The sequence below is a fragment of the Schistocerca piceifrons genome, chromosome X (genome assembly GCF_021461385.2).
Source record: "Schistocerca piceifrons isolate TAMUIC-IGC-003096 chromosome X, iqSchPice1.1, whole genome shotgun sequence".
Classification (NCBI taxonomy): Eukaryota; Metazoa; Arthropoda; class Insecta; order Orthoptera; family Acrididae; genus Schistocerca; species Schistocerca piceifrons.
In genome coordinates this window covers 445,806,487-445,826,792 of record NC_060149.1, presented here as the reverse complement: position 1 = coordinate 445,826,792, position 20,306 = coordinate 445,806,487, and the positions used below count along the sequence as shown (strand labels likewise).

Genomic DNA, 20,306 nt, shown 5'->3' with positions numbered 1-20,306 from the left:
CTCGGCCACTCCGGCCGGCTGCGACTGGGGAGAAATTTGATTAAACATTATCTTTCTGATGTAGAAACACGCCCACCAACATTCGTTTTCGTCGCACAACTCCATTTTGGTGTTGCGATTTTTTCCGTTTCTTTATTTTTGAGTAAAAACATCTTCACACTTGCGCACTCTCCAAGTGTTCATTACACTTGAATGTCCCCTACTCATTTAGCTTACTATGCGAAGGAAGAATGATTAGGGTTTAGCTTCCCGTCGATGATGTCATTGGAGACGGAGCATAAACTCAGACTGAGGATGGATAGGGAAGGAATTTGGTTGTGTACTTTCAAAGTAAACATCCCAGTACTTTCCTCAAGCGATGAAATCACGAAAGTCGTAAATATGGATGGCTGCATGGGGGTTTGAACTGCCGTCCTCCCCAGTACGGTTCCATGGTCTTGCCACTGCGTCACCTTTCCTGATGACTGTATGTAGAATATACAAAGATATTTTTTAATATTTGGATTAGGCGTCTGGATTTGAATGTTTGTGCCAGGCACACCGCAGCACACTATCCTAGTTGAAGAGTCCTCCACAGACACATAAGCAAAATTTGAGGTGCTTCAGATAGCGACAAATAACCGTTAATGCTCATGTTCTACGTTACTCATTTAGCAAATATTATCATCTTCAATATCTGTCTTCTCACAAATGATGCAGTTATCTGTGAGGAATTGTTACCCGACAAAATTTAAATTAATATCCTAACAAAAAATTATCCCTATCCAGATGGACGAGTAACTTTAAATGCAGGAAAACATAAATTTATGCATGATACGAAAAGTGAAGTAAAAAGGCTTCGTCCACGTGATTACTGAGTGAGAAATAGTCACTCATGCCACAATAATCCTTGGGCGTAACAGTGAAGTTATATGAAGGCTATTTATTGCACTTTATATCAACAATTTTTCATCGTTGGGTGACGGAACACAATAGCAATTAAATGGCGGCAGTATTTTCTCACTTCATTTCATACCGGGTGATCAAAAAGTCACTATAAATTTGAAAACTTAATAAAATGGTTCAAATGGCTCTGACCACTATGGGACTTAACTTCTGAGGTCATCAGTCCCCTAGAACTTAGAACTAGTTATGCCGAACTAACCTGAGGACATCACACACATCCATGCCCGAGGCAGGATTCGAACATGCGACTGTAGCGGTCGCTCGGTTCCAGACTGTAGCGCCTAGAACCGCTCGGCCACTACGGCCGGCAAAACTTAATAAACCACGGAATAATGTAGATAGAGAGGTAAAAATTGATACACTTGCTTCGAATGACATGGGGTTTTATTAGAACAAAAAAAAACAAAGTTCACAAAATGTCCGACAGATGCGCGTCGTTTGGTGGTGATCATGTGCTCAGCCGCCACTTTCGTCATGCTTGGCCTCCCAGGTCTCCAGACCTCAGTCCGTGCGATTATTGGCTTTGGGGTTACCTGAAGTCGCAAGTGTATCGGGATCGACCGACATCTCTAGGGATGCTGAAAGACAACATCCGACGCCAGTGCCTCACCATAACTCTGGACATGCTTCACAGTGCTGTTCACAACATTATTCCTTGACTACAGCTATTGTTGAGAAATGATGGTGGAGATATTGAGCATTTCCTATAAAGAACATCATTTTTGCTTTATTTTACTTTGTTATGCTAATGAATGCTATTCTGATCAGATTAGGCAGCATCTGTCGGACATTTCTTGAACTTTTGTATTTTTTTTGGTTCTAATAAAACCCCATGTCATTCCAAGCATGTGTGTCAATTTCTCTATCTACATTATTCCATGATTTATTCAGTTTTCAAATTTATACTGACTTTTTGATCACCCGGTATTTTCAGTTAGTATTTCCTGTCACGTTTTCTTTAGCTTCCTCTTATATGTTTAACTTGTTTCTTCAGCTTCCTTATGCTACAAAATGCCTTTCTTTCTTTGTTCAGTGGTACCACACGCAGTCGTGTGTCGTGTTGTACACTCACCAATGCCGTTAATAGGTCTGTTTCAACGATTCTTGAAGCCCCCGGCTTATAATGTGTTAAATTACGAAGCACCCATTTGTATTCTCCACATTTTATTAAACAAATAATTTTACAGTTTGTTCTGTATTTGGGTTACAGATGTTGGCATGGAATCCGAGCCAGGAAACGGACCAAACGATGGACCAGCAATTAAAGAAGAAGGAGGTGAGCAATGCCTTCAAAAACTACTGTATATTTTTAAATTTGCCCATCTATCTTTAAAAATTTATAAATTTAACTTTTATGGGACATTTACGTCGCTAATTCCCATTGAAAGTCTGATGAGGAGGATTACTGGTATGACAAAATTTCCGAATTTTACAGTGATTAAAATAATCTCATCAAAGTTACTAAACTCACCTTTACTCCAGATATAGCTCGGGGTGGTATTTCAGTCGGAAAATCAGACAAAATAATTCTTGGGATGATTTTTATATGCTAATGTTAGAAATAGTATTTCTCGTTGCCTACTTACAGGTACTGCGCCTCTTCCATAACGCAGAATACTACACATATGCAAACCATAATTCAAACTGTTTTTTTTTAATCAGATTATTTTACAGAGATATGAGAGTATGGTTTCACAAAAAAGATTGTGGGTTCAGTCCGAGGCGTGATGTTCTTTGTATGTGTGGTATTCTGCGTATTGGAAGAGGCACTACACCTGTAAGTAACCAGACAAAATACTATTTCTAATATTAGCGTATAAAAAGCATCCGATGATATATTTTGCCCAATTTTCCGATTGCAGTACTACTTCAAAAGACGACTATAGTGCGAGAGAGGCAGAAAAACACTAGTGCCAACATCACGCAAAATATAAGCAAATGCACTTGACAGTGAGAATAAATTTTCGAAATGCATCGTGGTAAGCATGGATAAATACGTAACGGATGCAGTGATTGATTGTTTAAATCTCGAATGACACAACTATAGGCTTTTCAAAAATATCGATTATGATGAATGAAATGAACTTTCTAGTTTTTATTAGCTGACAAGTTATTGTCACCATATCTTCGTCTAATACCTAAATAAATGTCAATTTCTCTATTTCTAACATCGTTTATATGAAAATATATTGACTTTTGGAGTTTAGAGCTCGGTGTCTATCAGATACCGGCAGGCTGTGGACTTAACTCGGCCGGTGGGTAACATTAGGTGCTTCTCTGGGTCCGATCCGTACGAAAATAATCGTTTATAATTACAGGGAAATTTATGAGTAGAAGCGTAAAATATTACGAGGGTCACTCCAAAAGAAATGCACACTATTTTTTTAAAAATCCGTCTTTTATTCTACATGTTTGAAAGTTTTACAGTGTGTAGATACATCCTTTAGGAACAATATTTCCATTTCTCCACATAATTTCCATCCCTCTCAATTGCCTTACGCCATCTTGGAACCAGCGCCTGTATACCCACACGCTAAAATTCCGGACGAACCTGTTGGAGTCACTGTTTGGCAGCGTGCACAAGGGAGTCATCATCTTCAAACCTTGTTCCACGAAGAGAGTCTTTCAGTTTCCCAAAGAGATGATAGTCACATGGAGCCAGGTCAGGACTGTAAGGCGGGTGTTTCAGTGTTGTCCATCCGAGTTTTGTGATCGCTTCCATGATTTTTTGAATGACATGTGGCCGTGCATTGTCATGCAACAGCAAAACATCCTGCTTTTGCCCATGTGGTCGATCACGACTCAGTCGAGCTTGAAGTTTCTTCAGTGTCGCCACATATGCATCAGGATTTATGTGGTTCCACTTGGCACCAATTCGTTAACTCTCTGCACATTGTCTGGAGTGTGTGCAGTACGAAGCCTGCCGCTGCGAGGACAATCCTCAATGTTGCCGTGCCCGCTTTCATCACGTAACCTGCTTGCCCACCGATTAACTGTACTGCGATCGACAGCAGAATCTCCATACACCATTTTCAACCTCTTGTGGATGTTTCCCACTGTCTCGTTTTCACAGCACAGGAATTCTATGACCGCACGTGGCTTCTGACGAACGTCAAGTGTAGTGGCCATCTTCGAGACATGCTGTGACAGCACCACTCACGGTAACAGGTTGAACTAAGTTTGAAAACAAGCGGGAAGCATTTATCTACGCCGGCCGCAGTGGCCGTGCGGTTAAAGGCGCTGCAGTCTGGAACCGCAAGACCGCTATGGTCGCAGGTTCGAATCCTGCCTCGGGCATGGATGTTCGTGATGTCCTTAGGTTAGTTAGGTTTAACTCGTTCTAAGTTCTAGGAGACTAATGACCTCAGCAGTTGAGTCCCATAGTGCTCAGAGCCATTTGAAGCATTTATCTACACACAGTAAAACTTTCACACATGCAGAATGAAAGTAGTATTTTTACAAAAATAGTGTGCATTTCTTTTGGAGTGACCCTTGTAATATTTGGTGTCTGCTCTTTCTGACATCTCCGGCACCATTTTGATTCTGCAACCACTATGAATCAAGACACATGGAATTAATGAGATTAGTTGCCAGTGGGCATTGATTTAAATCAATGGAGAAAGTTGAAAATCTGTGCTTGATCAGGATTCGAACCTGGGTCCCCTGTATACTAGATAGATGCACTTACCACTGTGTCCAGATGGCACATTGTTCAGTGCAGCTGACTGGTAAGTAAGAGACCTGGGTTCTAATCCCAGCTCACCACAAATTTTCAACTTTTCCCATCTATTTAAATAAATGCCCAGAGGCAGCTGATGCCATTGATTCTTTTTGTCTTGCTTTGAAGTGACTGTAGATCAAAATGGTGTCTGTTCTTTTGGGTATTTCTGAAAGAACAGACACCACATGCTGGTGTGTCACAAATCATGTTACACGATTCTGTAGATTGTGGAAAGGACTTAGTACACTACTGGCTATTAAAATTGCTACACCAAGAAGAAATGCAGGTGATAAACGGGTATTCATTGGACAAATATATTATACTAGAACTGACATGTGATTACATTTTCACGCAATTTGAGCGCATAGGTCGTGAGAAATCAGTACCCAGAACAACCACCTCTGGCCGTAATAACGACCTTGATTCGCCTGGGCATTGAGTCAAACAGAGCTTGGATGGTGTGTACAGGTACAGCTGGCCATGCAGCTTCAACACGATACCACAGTTCATCAAGAGTAGTGACTGGCGTATTGTGACGAGCCAGTTGCTCGGCCACCATTGACCAGACGTTTTCAATTGGTGAGAGATCTGGAGAATGTGCTGGCCAGGGCAGCAGTCGAATATTTTCTGTATCAAGAAAGGCCCGTACAGGACCTGCAACATGCGGTCGTGCATTATCCTGCTGAATTCGCAGGGATCGAATGAAGGGTAGAGCCACGGGTCGTAACACATTTGAAATGTAACGTCCACTGTTCAAAGTGCCGTCAATGTGAACAAGAGGTGACCTAGACGTGTAACCAATGGTACCCCATACCATCACGCTCGGTGATACGCCAGTATAGCAATGACGAATACATGCTTCCAATGTGCGTTCACTGCGATGTCGCCAAACACGGATGCGACCATCATGATGCTGTAAACAGTACCTGGATTCATCCGAAAAAATGACGTTTCGCCATTCGTGCACCGAGGTTCGTCGCTGAGTACACCATCGCAGGCTCTGCTGTCTGTGATGCAGCGTCGAAGGTAACCGCAGCCATGGTTTCCGAGCTGATAGTCCACGCTGCTGCAAACGTCGTCGAACTGTTCGTGCAGATGGTTGTTTTCTTGCAAGCGTCCCCATCAGTTGACTCAGGGATCGAGACGTGGCTGCACGATCCGTTACAGCCATGCGCATAAGATGCCTGTCATCCCGACTGCTTGTGACACGACGCCGTTGGGATCCAGCACGGCGTTCCGTATTACCCTCCTGAACCCACCGATTCCATATTGTGCTAACAGTCATTGGATCTCGACGAACGCGAGCAGCAATGTTGCGATACGATAAACCACAATCGCGATAGGCTACAATCCGGCCTTTATGAAAGTCGGAAACGTGATGGTACGCATTTCTCCTCCTTACACGAGGCATCACATCAACGTTTCACGAGGCAACGCCGGTCAACTGCTGTTTGTGTATGAGAAATCGGTTGGAAACTTTCCTCATGTCAGCACGTTGTAGGTATCGCCACTGACACCAACCTTGTGTGATTGCTCTGAAAAGCTAATCATTTGCATATCACAGCATCTTCTTCCTGTCGGTTAAAATTCGCGTCTGTAGCACGCCATCTTCTTTGGTGTAGCAAATTTAATGGCCAGTAGTGTAGATGAAGCTTTACGTAGGAACCCGTGTCCGTAAACGTCGTCCAATGACGCTGCAGAACGCCAAAGTAATAGGCGCCGGCGCCTGTAAAAGTATGTATGGACAGCGTGGTTCGGTGATGATAAAAATTTTGTAGGGTTGTGGAGGACAAATTTACCAATTTGAGGTAAGGGTCCTTCTAGCGGAAACGAACGAGTCGAAAGTTGTAAGCGAAAACTATTTTGGTACCTCTGATAGTGGAATACATGTACTGGTACTGCTGTTGCTAAGATTACAGGGTAGGCAACTTTCAGAGATGAAACTTCGTGGTCCCACGCCCGGGTTCGATTCCCGGCGGGGTCAGGGATTTTCTCTGCCTCGTGATGACTGGGTGTTGTGTGATGTCCTTAGGTTAGTTAGGTTTAAGTAGTTCTAAGTTCTGGGGGACTGATGACCATTGATGTTCAGTCCCATAGTGCTCAGAGCCATTTGAACCATTTTTGAAACTTCGTGGCAGATTAAAACTGCCTGCCGGACCGAGAATCGAACTCGGGACCTTTGCCTTTCGCGGGCATGTGCTCTACCAACTGAGCTACCCAAGCACGACTCTCGCCCCGTCCTCACAGCTTTACTTCTGTCAGTATCTCGTCTCCTACCTTCCAAACTTTGCAGAAGCTCTCCTGCGAACCTTGCAGAACTAGCACTCCTGGAAGAAAGGATATTGCGGAGACTTGGCTTAGCCACAGCCTGGGGGCTGTTTCCAGAATGAGATTTTCACTCTGCAAAGGAGTGTGCGCCGATATGAAACTTCGTGGCAGATTAAAACTGTAAGCCGTACCGAGACTCGAACTCGAGGCCTTTGCCTTTCGCGGGCAAGTGCTCTACCAACTGAGCTACCCAACCACGACTCATGGCCCGTCCTCACGGGAAGTTTCATATCAGCGCACACTCCTTTGCAGAGTGAAAATCTCATTCTGGAAACAGCCCCCAGGATGTGGCTAAGCCAAGTCTCCGCAATATCCTTTCTTTCAGGAGTGCTAGTTCTGCAAGGTTCGCAGGAGAATTTCTGCAAAGTTTGGAAGGTAGGAGACGAGATACTGGCAGAAGTAAAGCTGTGAGGACGGGGCGTATGTCGTGCTTGGGTAGCGCAGTTGGTAGAGCACTTGCCCGCGAAAGGCAAAGGTCCCGAGTTCGAGTCTCGGTCGGGCACACAGTTTTAATCTGCCAGGAAGTTTCATATCAGCGCACACTCCGCTGCAGAGTGAAAATCTCATTCTGGAAACATCCCCCAGGCTGTGGCTAAGCCATGTCTCCGCAATATCCTTTCTTTCAGGAGTGCTAGTTCTGCATGGTTCGCAGGAGAGCTTCTGTAAAGTTTGGAAGGTAGGAGACGAGGTACTGGCAGAAGTAAAGCTGTGGGTACCGGGCGTGAGTCGTGCTTCGGTAGCTCAGTTGGTAGAGCACTTGCCCGCGAAAGGCAAAGGTCCCGAGTTCGAGTCTCGGTCGGGCACACAGTTTTAATCTGCCAGGAAGTTTCATATCAGCGCACACTCCGCTGCAGAGTGAAAATCTCATTCTGGAAACATCCCCCAGGCTGTGGCTAAGCCATGTCTCCGCAATATCCTTTCTTTCAGGAGTGCTAGTTCTGCATGGTTCGCAGGAGAGCTTCTGTAAAGTTTGGAAGGTAGGAGACGAGGTACTGGCAGAAGTAAAGCTGTGGGTACCGGGCGTGAGTCGTGCTTCGGTAGCTCAGTTGGTAGAGCACTTGCCCGCGAAAGGCAAAGGTCCCGAGTTCGAGTCTCGGTCGGGCACACAGTTTTAATCTGCCAGGAAGTTTCATATCAGCGCACACTCCGCTGCAGAGTGAAAATCTCATTCTGGAAACATCCCCCAGGCTGTGGCTAAGCCATGTCTCCGCAATATCCTTTCTTTCAGGAGTGCTAGTTCTGCATGGTTCGCAGGAGAGCTTCTGTAAAGTTTGGAAGGTAGGAGACGAGGTACTGGCAGAAGTAAAGCTGTGGGTACCGGGCGTGAGTCGTGCTTCGGTAGCTCAGTTGGTAGAGCACTTGCCCGCGAAAGGCAAAGGTCCCGAGTTCGAGTCTCGGTCGGGCACACAGTTTTAATCTGCCAGGAAGTTTCATATCAGCGCACACTCCGCTGCAGAGTGAAAATCTCATTCTGGAAACATCCCCCAGGCTGTGGCTAAGCCATGTCTCCGCAATATCCTTTCTTTCAGGAGTGCTAGTTCTGCATGGTTCGCAGGAGAGCTTCTGTAAAGTTTGGAAGGTAGGAGACGAGGTACTGGCAGAAGTAAAGCTGTGGGTACCGGGCGTGAGTCGTGCTTCGGTAGCTCAGTTGGTAGAGCACTTGCCCACGAAAGGCAAAGGTCCCGAGTCCGAGTCTCGGTCCGGCACACAGTTTTAATCTGGCAGGAAGTTTCATATCAGCGCACACCCCACTGCAGAGTGAAAATCTCATTCTGTAAACTTTCAGAGATGGTAGTATGGACCAAAAAAAGGAAAAAAGTCCAGTAAACATGGACTCTAAAATGCATACCTGAGGAACTATGAGCATTTGTTCATCTTCGCTATTCTGAAAGACATCTTCTCTGTCTAACAAGTGCCCATATATCTTAAGCTATGCACTTTAGAGCTCATGTTTACTAGGAATGTTTTTCTTGTTTTGATCCATACTACCACCTCTGAAAGTTGCCTACCGTATATTCTTAGCAACAACACTATCATTACATGTACTCCACTTCAGAGATATCAGAACGCTTTTCGCTTATAACTTTCAATTCGTTCGTTTACGGTCCAGGGACCCTTACCTCAGATTGATACACTTATCTTTCTCCTTCATCCTAGAAAGTCTGTAACATCATCACGGGATCGGCCTTGTGTATGTAGTATATAGGCGCCTATAACTTTTACGCTCTGTAGCGTCGTTGGATGACGTTCCCGGACGTGGATTCCTAGGTTAAACTTGATCGACTTACTCTCCCCGACAACCTCTAGAAGTACCTCACATGGAACCCCCTGTACATAATACAACAAAGACGGTCGATGATCACTTCAGGGCGAATGCACACCACGCTCGAACTCGTACGGGAATCGGCGAAATGCCGCGAGTAACGAAGATAATGGGCAAGGAGCACTACATCAGTAGTATGTGGATAAACTGAGGATTTGTGTCTGGCGGGAGGTGTGCAGTAAATGAAACAGTTGAAATGCAATACAAGCGTCTCAAAAATGAGATCGGCAAGAAGTGCAAAATGGCTAAGCAGGAATGGCTATAGGTCAAATGTAAGGATGTAGAAGCATATATCGCTAGGGGTAAGACAGATGCCGCGTACAGGAAAATTAAAGAGAACTTTGGAGAAAAGGGAACCACCTGTGTGAATACCAAGAGCTCAAATGGAAAACCAGCCGTAAGCAAAGAAGGGAAAGCAAAAAGCAGAAAGGTGGAAGGAGTATATAGAGGCTCTATGCAAGGGACAGTACTTGAGGGCAATATTATGGAAATGAAAGAGGACGTAGATGAAGATGAGATGGGAGTTATGATACAGCGTGAAGAATTTGACAGAGCGGTGAAAGACATAAGTCGAAACAAAACCCCAGGAGTAGACAATATTCTGTTGGAATTGCTGATTGCCTTGGGAGAGCCAGCCATTTGGTGAGCAAAATGATGAGACAGGTGAAATACCCTCAGACTTCAAGAAGAATTTAGTAATTCCAGTTCCAAAGAAGGCAGGTGCTGAAAGATGTGAAAATTTTCGAATTATCAGTTTAATAAGTCCTGGTTGCAAAATATTCTCACGAATTGTTTACAGACGAATGGAAAGACTGGTAGAAGCCGATCTCGGGGAAGATCTGTTTGGATGCCGTAGAAAATCAGAAACACGCGAGCGAATACTGACCCTACGACGTACATTACAAAGTGTGAGCACCCTGTCGCCGTTCGATAAGCAGCAGTCAGCAGCAAGTCGTATACTCTTAGCTCACTTATTTGTTTCATAGTTTAATTTTTAATTTATCTGCGTGTTTTTGGGTACTTGCGTAGTTTAATTCATTAATTTCGTGCGTATTATAGTATTTGAGAGTTGTAGCATCGCGTTTTAGTACCTGAATAGTGTAAATTAGCGTAGTCATCAGTCATCTCTGTTAGTTTTGAACGGCTTGTGAGATAAAAGAGAGGAAAAAAATTGTTAGAGATGGATAGGGACTGCGCATGTTGTGTACGGATTCAGAGGGAATTGGCCACTGTCCGTAAACAGCTGGAAGCTGTGTTGGCCGTGGTCAACAGGCTCCAGGCTGTTGCCCTGGGCCGCGGTGACATTGGGACACCCGAGGCGAGCGCTTTGGCGCCTCTGGAACCTGTAGCATCGCCTGGGATCTCTGATGCAACTGCGCCATCGGATTCGGACGTCCCTGCTGGTCGACACTTGCCTGACGGGGACTGGCGAACCGTGGCGGGGTCGCGAATCCCTGGGCGGAAGGCGAAATTTGGTGCTGGCCGCCTCCGTAACGGGTTTGAGGTGCTGCCCACTGCTGAAAGTACTTCTGAGCCAGCAAGGACGGCCTCGCCTATTGCGGCAGTGGCCTGTCTTCCTGAGATGTCCAGACAAGTGCTAAGGGTGGGATTACTTGTCATTGGGAGCTCAAATGTTAGGCGGGTGATGGAGCCCCTTAGGGATGTGGCAGCTAAGAACGGGAAGAAAGCCAATGTGCACTCCGTGTGCATACCGGGGGAGTCATCCAAGATGTGGAAAGGTTCCTTCCGGATGCCATGAAGGGTACAGGGTGCAGCCAACTGCAGGTGGTGGCTCATTTTGGCACTAATGATGTATGTCGCTATGGATCGGAAGAGATTCTCTCTGATTTCCGGCGGCTATCTGAGTTGGTGAAGACTGCCAGTCTTGCTAGCGAGATGAAGGCAGAGCTCACCATCTGCAGCTTCGTCGACAGCACCGATTGCGGGCCCTTGGTACAGAGCCGAGTGGAGGGTCTGAATCAGAGGCTCATACGGTTCAGCGACCGTGTAGGCTACAGATTCCTTAACTTGCGCCATAGGGTGGTGGGGTTTCGGGTAGGTCAGGTGTCCACTACATACAGGACGCGTCTACATGGGTATCAGGGGCTGTGTGGCGTGGATTGGGCGGTTTTTTAGGTTAGTCAGTCTTGGGAGCGCTGATAGAAAGCACTGAACTGAAATCGTTATAGGAACAGAAAGCTGGCTAAAGCCGGAGATAAATTCTGCCGAAATTTTTACAGAAGCGCAAACCGTGTTCAGAAAAGATAGATTAAGGAAAGTAGGTGGTGGTGTGTTTGTGTCTGTTGGTAGTAGTTTATCTTGTAGTGAAGATGAAAGAGATAGTTCCTGCGAATTACTATGGGTAGAGGTTATACTCATCAGCCGTACCAAAATAATAGTTGTCTCCTTCTACTGACCCCCCGACTCAGATTATATAATAGCTGGACGGTTCAAAGAAAACTTGAATCTCATTACAAATAAGTACCCCACTCATACAGTTATAATTGGTGAAGACTGCAATCTACCGTCGATTTGTTGGCGAAAATACATGTTCAAAGCCGGTGGTAGACAGAAAACATCTTCCGAAATTGTGCTAAATGCTTTCTCTAAGAATTACTTTGAACAATTAGTTCATGAGCCCACACGAATTGTGAATGGTTGCGAAAATACTCTTGACCTCTTAGCCACAAATAATCCCGATCTAATAGAGACTGTCATGACGGATACAGGGATTAGTGAACACAAGGTCAATGTAGCGAGGCTCAAAACCATATCAACCAAAACCACTAAAAACAAACGCAAAATATATCTATTTGAAACAACAGATAAAAATTCGCTTGATGCCATCCTAAGAGAGAGTCTCCATTCCTTCCAGGCTAATTAAGATATGGCTCAAATTCAGAGATACAGTATCGACAGTAATAGATAGATTCATACCGCATAAGTTAATAAGAGACGGGACTGATCCACCATGGCACACAAAACACGTCAGAACACTGTTGTAGAAGCAACGAAAAAAGCGTGCCAAATACAGAAGAACCTAAAATACCCAAGACTGGCTACGTTTCACGGAAGCTTGAAATTTAGTGCGGACGTCGATGCGAGATGCTTTTAATAGTTTCCACAATGAAATATTGTCTCAAAATATGGTAGGAAACTAAAAGATATTCTGGTCGTATTTAAAGTACACCAGTGGCAAAAAAACAGTCAATACCGTCACTGCGCGATAGGGATGGAAATGTTACCGATGATGGTGCCACTAAAGCGGAGTTACTAAATACAGTTTTCCGTAAGTCCTTCACGAAAAAAGACGAAGTAAATATTCCAGAATTCGAAACAAGAACAGCTGTTAGCATGAGTGACATAAAAGTAGATATTTTAGGTGTTGCGAAACAACTGGAATCACTTAAGAAAGGCAAGTCTTCCGTTCCAGATGGTATACCAGTCAGGTTCCTCTCAGAGTATGCAGACACAATAGCGCCTTTCTTAGCAATCATATACAACCGCTCACTTGACGAAAGGTCTGTTCCTAAAGACTGAAAAGTAGCACAGGTCACACCAATATTCAAGAAAGGAAATAGGAGTAACCCATTGAATTACAGACCCATATCACTGACCTCAATTTGCAGTGGGATTTTGGAGCATATACTGTACTCGAACATTATGAATCACCTGAAGAAAATGACATATTGATACATAACCAACACGGATTCAGAAAATATTGTTCTTGTGCAACACAGCTAGCTCTTTATTCCCATGATGTAATGAGTGCTGTCGACAAGGGAGCTCAGATCGATTCCATATTCCTAGAGTTCCAGAGGGCTTTTAATATCTTTCCTCACAAGCGACTATTAATCAAATTGCGTGCATATGGAGTATCGTCTCAGTTGTGTGACTGGATTCGTGATTTCCTCTCAGAGAGGTCACAGTTCGTAGTGATAGACGGTAAATCATCGAGTAGAACAGAAGTGATATCTGGCGTTGCGCAAGGTAGTGTCATAGGCCCTCTGCAGTTTCTGATTTACGTAAATGATTTAGGTAATAGTCTGAGCAGCCCCCTTAGATTGTTTGCAGATGACGCTGTAATTTACCGTCTAGTAAAATCATCAGTCTATCAATTCCAATTACAAAATGATCTAGAGAGAATTCCTGTGTGGTGCGAAAAGTGGCAATTAGCACTAAACAAAGAGAAGTGCAAGGTCATCCTCATGGGTACTGAAAGAAGTCCGATAACTTTTGGCTATACGATAAACAACACAAATCTAAGGGCTGTCAGTTCGACTAAATACCTAGGAATTACAATTACGAGCAACTTAAATTGGAAAGACCACATAGATAATGTTGTGGGGAAGGCGAAACAAAGACTGCGCTTTGTTGGAAGAACACTTAGAAGATGCGACAAACCCACTAAAGAAACAGCCTACATTAAACTTGTCCGTCCTCTGCTGGAATATTACTGCCGGTATGGGATCCTTACCAGGTAGGATCAACGGAAGACATCGAAAAAGTGCAAAGAAGGGCAGCTCGTTTCGTGTTATCGCGCAACGGGTGTGAGAGTGTCACTGATATGATACGCGAGTTGAGGTGGCAGTCCCTGAAACAAAGGCGGTTTTCTTTGCGGCGAGATCTATTTACGAAATTTGAATCACCAACTTTCTCTTCCGAATGCGAAAATATTTTGTTGACACCCACCTACGTAGGGAGAAATGGTCATCGCAATAAAATAAGAGAAATCAGAGCTCGAACGGAAAGATATAGGCGTTCCTTTTTCCCACGCGCTATTCGAGAGTGGAATGGTAGAGAAGTAGTATGAAAATGGTTCGATGAACCCTCTGCCAGGAACTTGCGTCTGAATTGCAGAGTAACCATATAGATGTAGATGTAGATGTAGATGTAGATTAGAAGGGAGGTTAAGGAAAGGCAAACCTACGTTTATAGCATTTGTAGACTTGGAGAAAGCTTTCGACAATGTTCACTGGACTACTCTCTTTCAAATTGTGCAGGTGGCAGGTGTAAAATACAGGGAGCGAAAAGCTATATACTATTTTTGTACAGAAACCGGATGGCAGTTAAGAATCGAGGGGCACGAAAGGGAAGTAGTGGTTGAGGATGGAGTGAGAGAGGGTTGTAGCCTGTCCCAGATGTTGAGCAGGCAATGAAGGGATCAAATAAAAATTTTGGAGTAGGGGTTAAAATACAGGAAGAAGAAATAAAAACCTTTAGGTTTGCCGAGGACATCGTAATTCTTTCAGAGACAGCAAAGGACTTGGAAGAGCAGTTGAACGGAATGGACAGTGTCTTGAAAGGAGGACGTAAGATGAACATGAACAAATGCAAAACGAGAGTAATGAATGCAGTCGATGTAACCAGGTGCTGTTGAGGGAATTAGATTAGGAAACGAGACACTTAAAGTAGTAGATGAGTTTTGCTATTTGGCTAGCAAATAACTGAAGATGGTCGAAGTAGAAAGAATATAAATTGTAGATTGGCGATGACAAGGAAAGCGTTTCTGAAGAAGAGAAATTTGTTAACATCTGGTATATATTTACGTGTCAGTAATTTTTCTGTGAAAGTATTTGTATGGAGTGTAGCCATGTATGGAAGGGAAACATGGACGATAAGTAGTTTAGATAAGAAGAGAATAGTAGCTTTAGAAATGTGGTGCTACAGAAGAATGCTGAAGGTTAGATGAGAAGATCACGTAACTAATGAGGAGGTACTGAATACAACTGGGGAGAAGAAGAATTTGTTGCACAACTTGACTAGAAGAAGGGGTCCATTGATGGGATACGTTCTGAGGCATCAAGGGATCCCCAATTTAGTATTTGAGGGAGGTGTAGAGGGTAAAAATCGCAGAGAGAGACCAAAAGATGAATAGACTAAGCAGATTCAGAAGGATGTAGGTTGCAGTAACTACTCGAAGAAGAGGTTTGCACAGGATAGAGTACCACAGAGAGCTGCATCAAACCAGTCTTTGGACTAAAGACCACAACAACAACAACAACAACAACAACAACAACGTATGCTTCTTTCTCTAGATGATCAGGTTTCGTTGTCTAATTTGTACGAGACATTCATTTCTGTCCGCCCTTCTCCACGCTCTCATTCCTTTCAGAATATTCAGCGACCCTCATTTTACTGCATGGCTTTGGTCTATAGAACGCGAACCTCGAGCACACGCTTCGAAAATCTTCCTAATGCAATGTCTACACTCTCTGTGTATAGAGCATGATGTCCATACCATTCGTTTTGTATAAGATGGTTGCTTCTGTTAGCCCCTTGGTGTTGGATAACTCCACGTCTTGTTAAGATCGGAAGTGAGAAGGAAGATTCTCATTTGTTCGTTATCTTCTGCCCGGTTTTTTTCACGTATAACTCCTGTATTAGCACGTCAAAGCGAACTTTATTCCTTAGCTGACAACATCCTGGAGGTTAATGGCAGTAAACCGATAGGAGAAGTAAGGTTGTCATGTTCAGCATGTGTCTGACATATGTATTCATGAAAATACACAGAGTTACTCAAAGGAAAATATAATGCCATTAACATTTCCTCTTCATCTTCTATTAACTGATGTACACGAAGAGTCTGGCACTAGAACGCTCATCTTCAGTTGAAATCATACTTGGTTCTTTAATTTATATAATTTTTATTTATTTATTTCTCAAATAAAAAACTGCTGCTGTTATTATATAGCATGTGATCTTACATGTTATATAATACAAATTCAGTTCTAGTACTTGTACATATTTTTGTCGAAAATTGCACAAAAGGACAAAATTAAAAATATATAAATATATATATTATAAGTACAAATGCATGTACACAATTTTGTTTAAACTTGTTGGTAGTTTATATAATGATAATAAATAAGATACATATAGGTTGCGCATGTATTTGAAATTGAAATTAAAAGTGTATTTAATGGAAGAAACATCCGCCCCCGGTAGATGAGAGGTCAGAGCGACAGAATGTCAATTCTAAGGGCCCGGGTTCGATTCCCGGCAGGGTCGGAGATTTTTTTCAGCTCTGGGACTGGGTGTTGTGTTGTCCTAATCATCATCATCATGTCATCCGCATAAATGCGCAAGTCGCCGAAGTGGCGTCAAATCGAAAGACTTGCACCCGGCGAACGGTCTAATCGACGGGAGGCCATAGTCACACGACATTTATTTATTTATTAATGGAAGAAACAAGAGATGGCAATTTGGCTTGGAAATGATGTGACAGTTCTTCCCTTTATGCATTTTGCGTGTAGGGTTACTTCTGTTTTGTGTGTTGTCTTGATAGTGGTAATAATTTAATGTATTGGTTAGTTAGGTTATAATGTGTTTACGAACGTAAGGTACCAGTGGAGACTGGGGATTTGATTTAAAATCTCACAGTCAGCTGCATCAGGTGTGAGGGCTCGGTAGAACTTCCAGCCAGTCACACCTTTTGCAGTGAAAGAAGAAGAAATGTCATATCTTCAGGTAGTACAGTACTGGCCATTAAAATTGCTACACCAAAAAGAAATGCAGATGATAAACGGGTATTCATTGGACAAATATATTATACTAGAACTGACATGTGATTACATTTTCACGCAATTTGAGCGCATAGATCCTGAGAAATCAGTACCCAGAACAACCACTTCTGGCCGTAATAACGGCCTTGATACGCCTGGGCATTGAGTCAAACAGAGCTTGGATGGTGTGTACAGGTACAGCTGGCCATGCAGCTTCAACACGATACCACAGTTCATCAAGAGTAGTGACTGGCTTATTGTGACGAGCCAGTTGCTGGACCACCATTGACCAGACGTTTTCAATTGGTGAGAGATCTGGAGAATGTGCTGGCCAGGGCAGCAGCCGAACATTTTCTGTATCCAGAAAGGCCCGTACAGGACCTGCAACATGCGGTCGTCCATTATCCTGCTGAAATGTAGGGTTTCGCAGGGATCGAATGAAGGGTAGAGCCACAGGTCGTAACACATCTGAAATGTAACGTCCACTGTTCAAAGTGCCGTCAATGCGAACAAGAGGTGACCGAGACGTGTAACCAATGGCACCCAATACCATCACGCCGGGTGATGCGCCAGTATGGCGATGACGAATATACGCTTCCAATGTGCGTTCACCGCGGTCGCCAAACACGGATGCGACCATCATGATGCTGTAAACAGTACCTGGATTCATCCGAAAAAATGACGTTTTGCCATTCGTGCACGCAGATTCGTCGTTGAGTTCACCAAAGCAGACGCTCCTGTCTGCGATACAGCGTCAAGGGTAACCGGAGCCATGGTCTCCGAGCTGATAGTCCATGCTGCTGCCAACGTCGTCGAACTGTTCGTGCAGATTGTTGTCTTGTAAACGTCCCCATCAGTTGACTCAGGGATCGAGACGTGGCTGCAAGATCCGTTACAGCCTTGCGTGTAAGATGCCTGTCATCTCGACTGCTAGTGATACGAGGGCGTTGGGATCCAGCACAGCGTTCCGTATTACCCTCCGGAACCAACCGATTCCATATTGTGCTAACAGTCACTGGATCTCGACGAACGCGAGCAGCAATGTTGCGATACGATAAACCGCAATCACGATAGGCTACAATCCGGCCTTTATGAAAGTCGGAAACGTGATGGTACGCATTTCTCCTCCTTACACGAGGCATCACATCAACGTTTCACGAGGCAAAGCCGGTCAACTGCCTTTTGTGTATGAAAAATCGGTTGGAAACTTTCCTCATGTCAGCACGTTGTAGGTGTCGCCACTGACACCAACCTTGTGTGAATGCTCTGAAAAGCTAATCATTTGCATATCACAGCACCTTCAACCAGTCGGTTAAATTTCGCGTCTGTAGAACGTCATCTTCTTTGGTGTAGCAATTTTAATGGACAGTAGTTTATTACATGCTACGAAATGGTATAAAAATAACTATATCGAGAGTTACATTTTCAGACTGATTTAGTTTAGTGATGTAGAATCTTCACTTACATTTGCTATGTTTGTACGTTTATCTCGTCTTCACTTCCTGTGTGTGATACAGCATCCGTTTCCATGTCTGTGCTTGTGTTTGTGTCGTTTACTATGTACTGCTGATCTGTCCGATATGGAGCCTGTTTTATTCTAGCGCAAGGTCTGTAATGTCTGTATGCAGCATATGGTGCTCGCGATACTTCGTCTACGATTTTGTTTATAGAGTCCATTCATCTTGCCTGCGTATTAACTGTTGTATGTCCTGGTTTCCTAAACTTGGTCTTATGTGTCATAGGGCATCGCAGGTGTGCCATTCTCACCACAGGCACAAGTGTGAGTCTGTTTTAGGCCAAACCTGTGTAGATGCACAGGATACGGTCCATGGCCCTTGAGATAGTGCACCATGCCGCGTGTTGGATTTATGTATTTCAAGTTCATCCGCTCTCGTGTAACGGGGAAGAAAGAGCAGACTCGTCTTCCCTTATTAGTTGTCCCATTCTGGCTACCGCGTATCAATTCTTCCCTTGTTTAATTTACGTTTGTCAGTAATGTCTTGTCCAGTTGTTTCTCTTATTTTGTCGCGTCTTCCCCTCTTCAGCCAGTAGGTAGCTGCTCTGTGGTGAATTGTAATATCTATAACGATAACCCCCAGTAACACGCATAGTGCCTCAATCGAGATCGTGCTGAAAGCCCCCGAGATTTTGAGTAGGAAACTCCTCTAACCGCTCTTCACAATGGTTTTATACGTACTTAAGAATCATCGATGTGCCCAAGCACTAACCGCAGAACAAGTTATTGGCTCAAATAGTGCTGTGTAATATGTCCTCATTGCCTTAAAGAGTAGTCTGTATCTTATAGCGTTCAGTCTTGCAAGTTTATCTATTACGTTGCTTTGTTAATTGTCAGTCTGGCATGTTTGTTAAATTGTAAATGTTCGTCTATATAAATGCCAAGGTACATTGTCATAGCTTTCCTTTTTATAGATATGTTGCTTAACTTTATAATTGGATTTCTTTTCAAAGTGCCTCATAGAAGTAGGTAAACAGTTTTGTTTGTTGGTATTGTTTGTTGTTCGTGCACAATTCATGGATGAACGCCAGAAGCCGCGTGGTTTTACTCTCTAATTGGGACCTGATCTTTGCAGAGGTCTTGACCATAAGGTCATCAGAGAACGCAACCACCACGTTTGCCTTGTCGTTGTCTTCTAGTGCATTCAGCTATGTCCCAGAAAATCGGTCCGCATATGGGGTTGCGGACAACCCTTTGTTACTCTCTTTATAACTTTTGGAAATCAGTCTTTCATTCACTAACCTGTTTACAAGAATCTCTAAGCCTGTTGTATAGAGACAGTGGAACATTCATCTCTGTAAGTCTCACAAACAGCGCCGGCCACCAAAGGTTGTCGAAGGCACCAGCTATGTAAATTACGATTGATACTATGTATTTGTCATTTATTGTCAGTGTCATTTCTATGGCCCTATTTACTGTGTCGTCGATGGATTTGTGTGGTCGAAAACCAAACTGATATGGGCCAAAGCCGAAGAGCAGTCGGTGCGACTGAAGTCTGTCGCACAGCAGTCTCTCCTGTACCTTTCCCAGAATGTTAATGAAGCATATTGGTCTGTGTGCCTTAGGGTCAGTCGGGTCTTCGTACTCCGCTTTCTTGATTATAACTGCATTTACCGTCTTTCATATATTCGATATTCGTCCTTCTGGTAAAGCATCACTCAGTATGTCTGTCAGATATGGTGCGATAAGTGAAGCAGCTTGCTTGATGGTTTCGGGGTGGATGCCTTCAGAGCCCGGTGCAAGTTTGTTTTTTATTTTGTATATTGCCAGCGCAACTTCTTCAAGAGCAAAGGGGATGGTGATACCTTTGTTTTCATATTTTTCATGAAGTGGTCTGCGAATGGTGGTGTGAATTTGGTTGTCCTCAGTGTGGCCATCGTCATGAAATAGTTTGTTGAGGAGATACTGTGCTGTACATATCCAGCCTCTTGTTGTAGTACCATGTGGTTTATCCAATGTTGATAATAC

At 43.8% G+C, this 20,306-nt stretch overlaps 1 protein-coding gene across 1 annotated transcript in view; it reads left to right on the top strand.

Moving 5' to 3' along the window:
- Window positions 1-20,306, top strand: part of LOC124722411 (collagen alpha-1(I) chain-like) — a 193,558-nt gene that overhangs the window by 13,966 nt on the left and 159,286 nt on the right. The window contains exon 4 of the mRNA XM_047247579.1: window positions 2,156-2,221. Coding sequence (XP_047103535.1) covers window positions 2,156-2,221 — 66 coding nt within the window. The remainder of the gene's footprint in view (window positions 1-2,155; window positions 2,222-20,306) is intronic.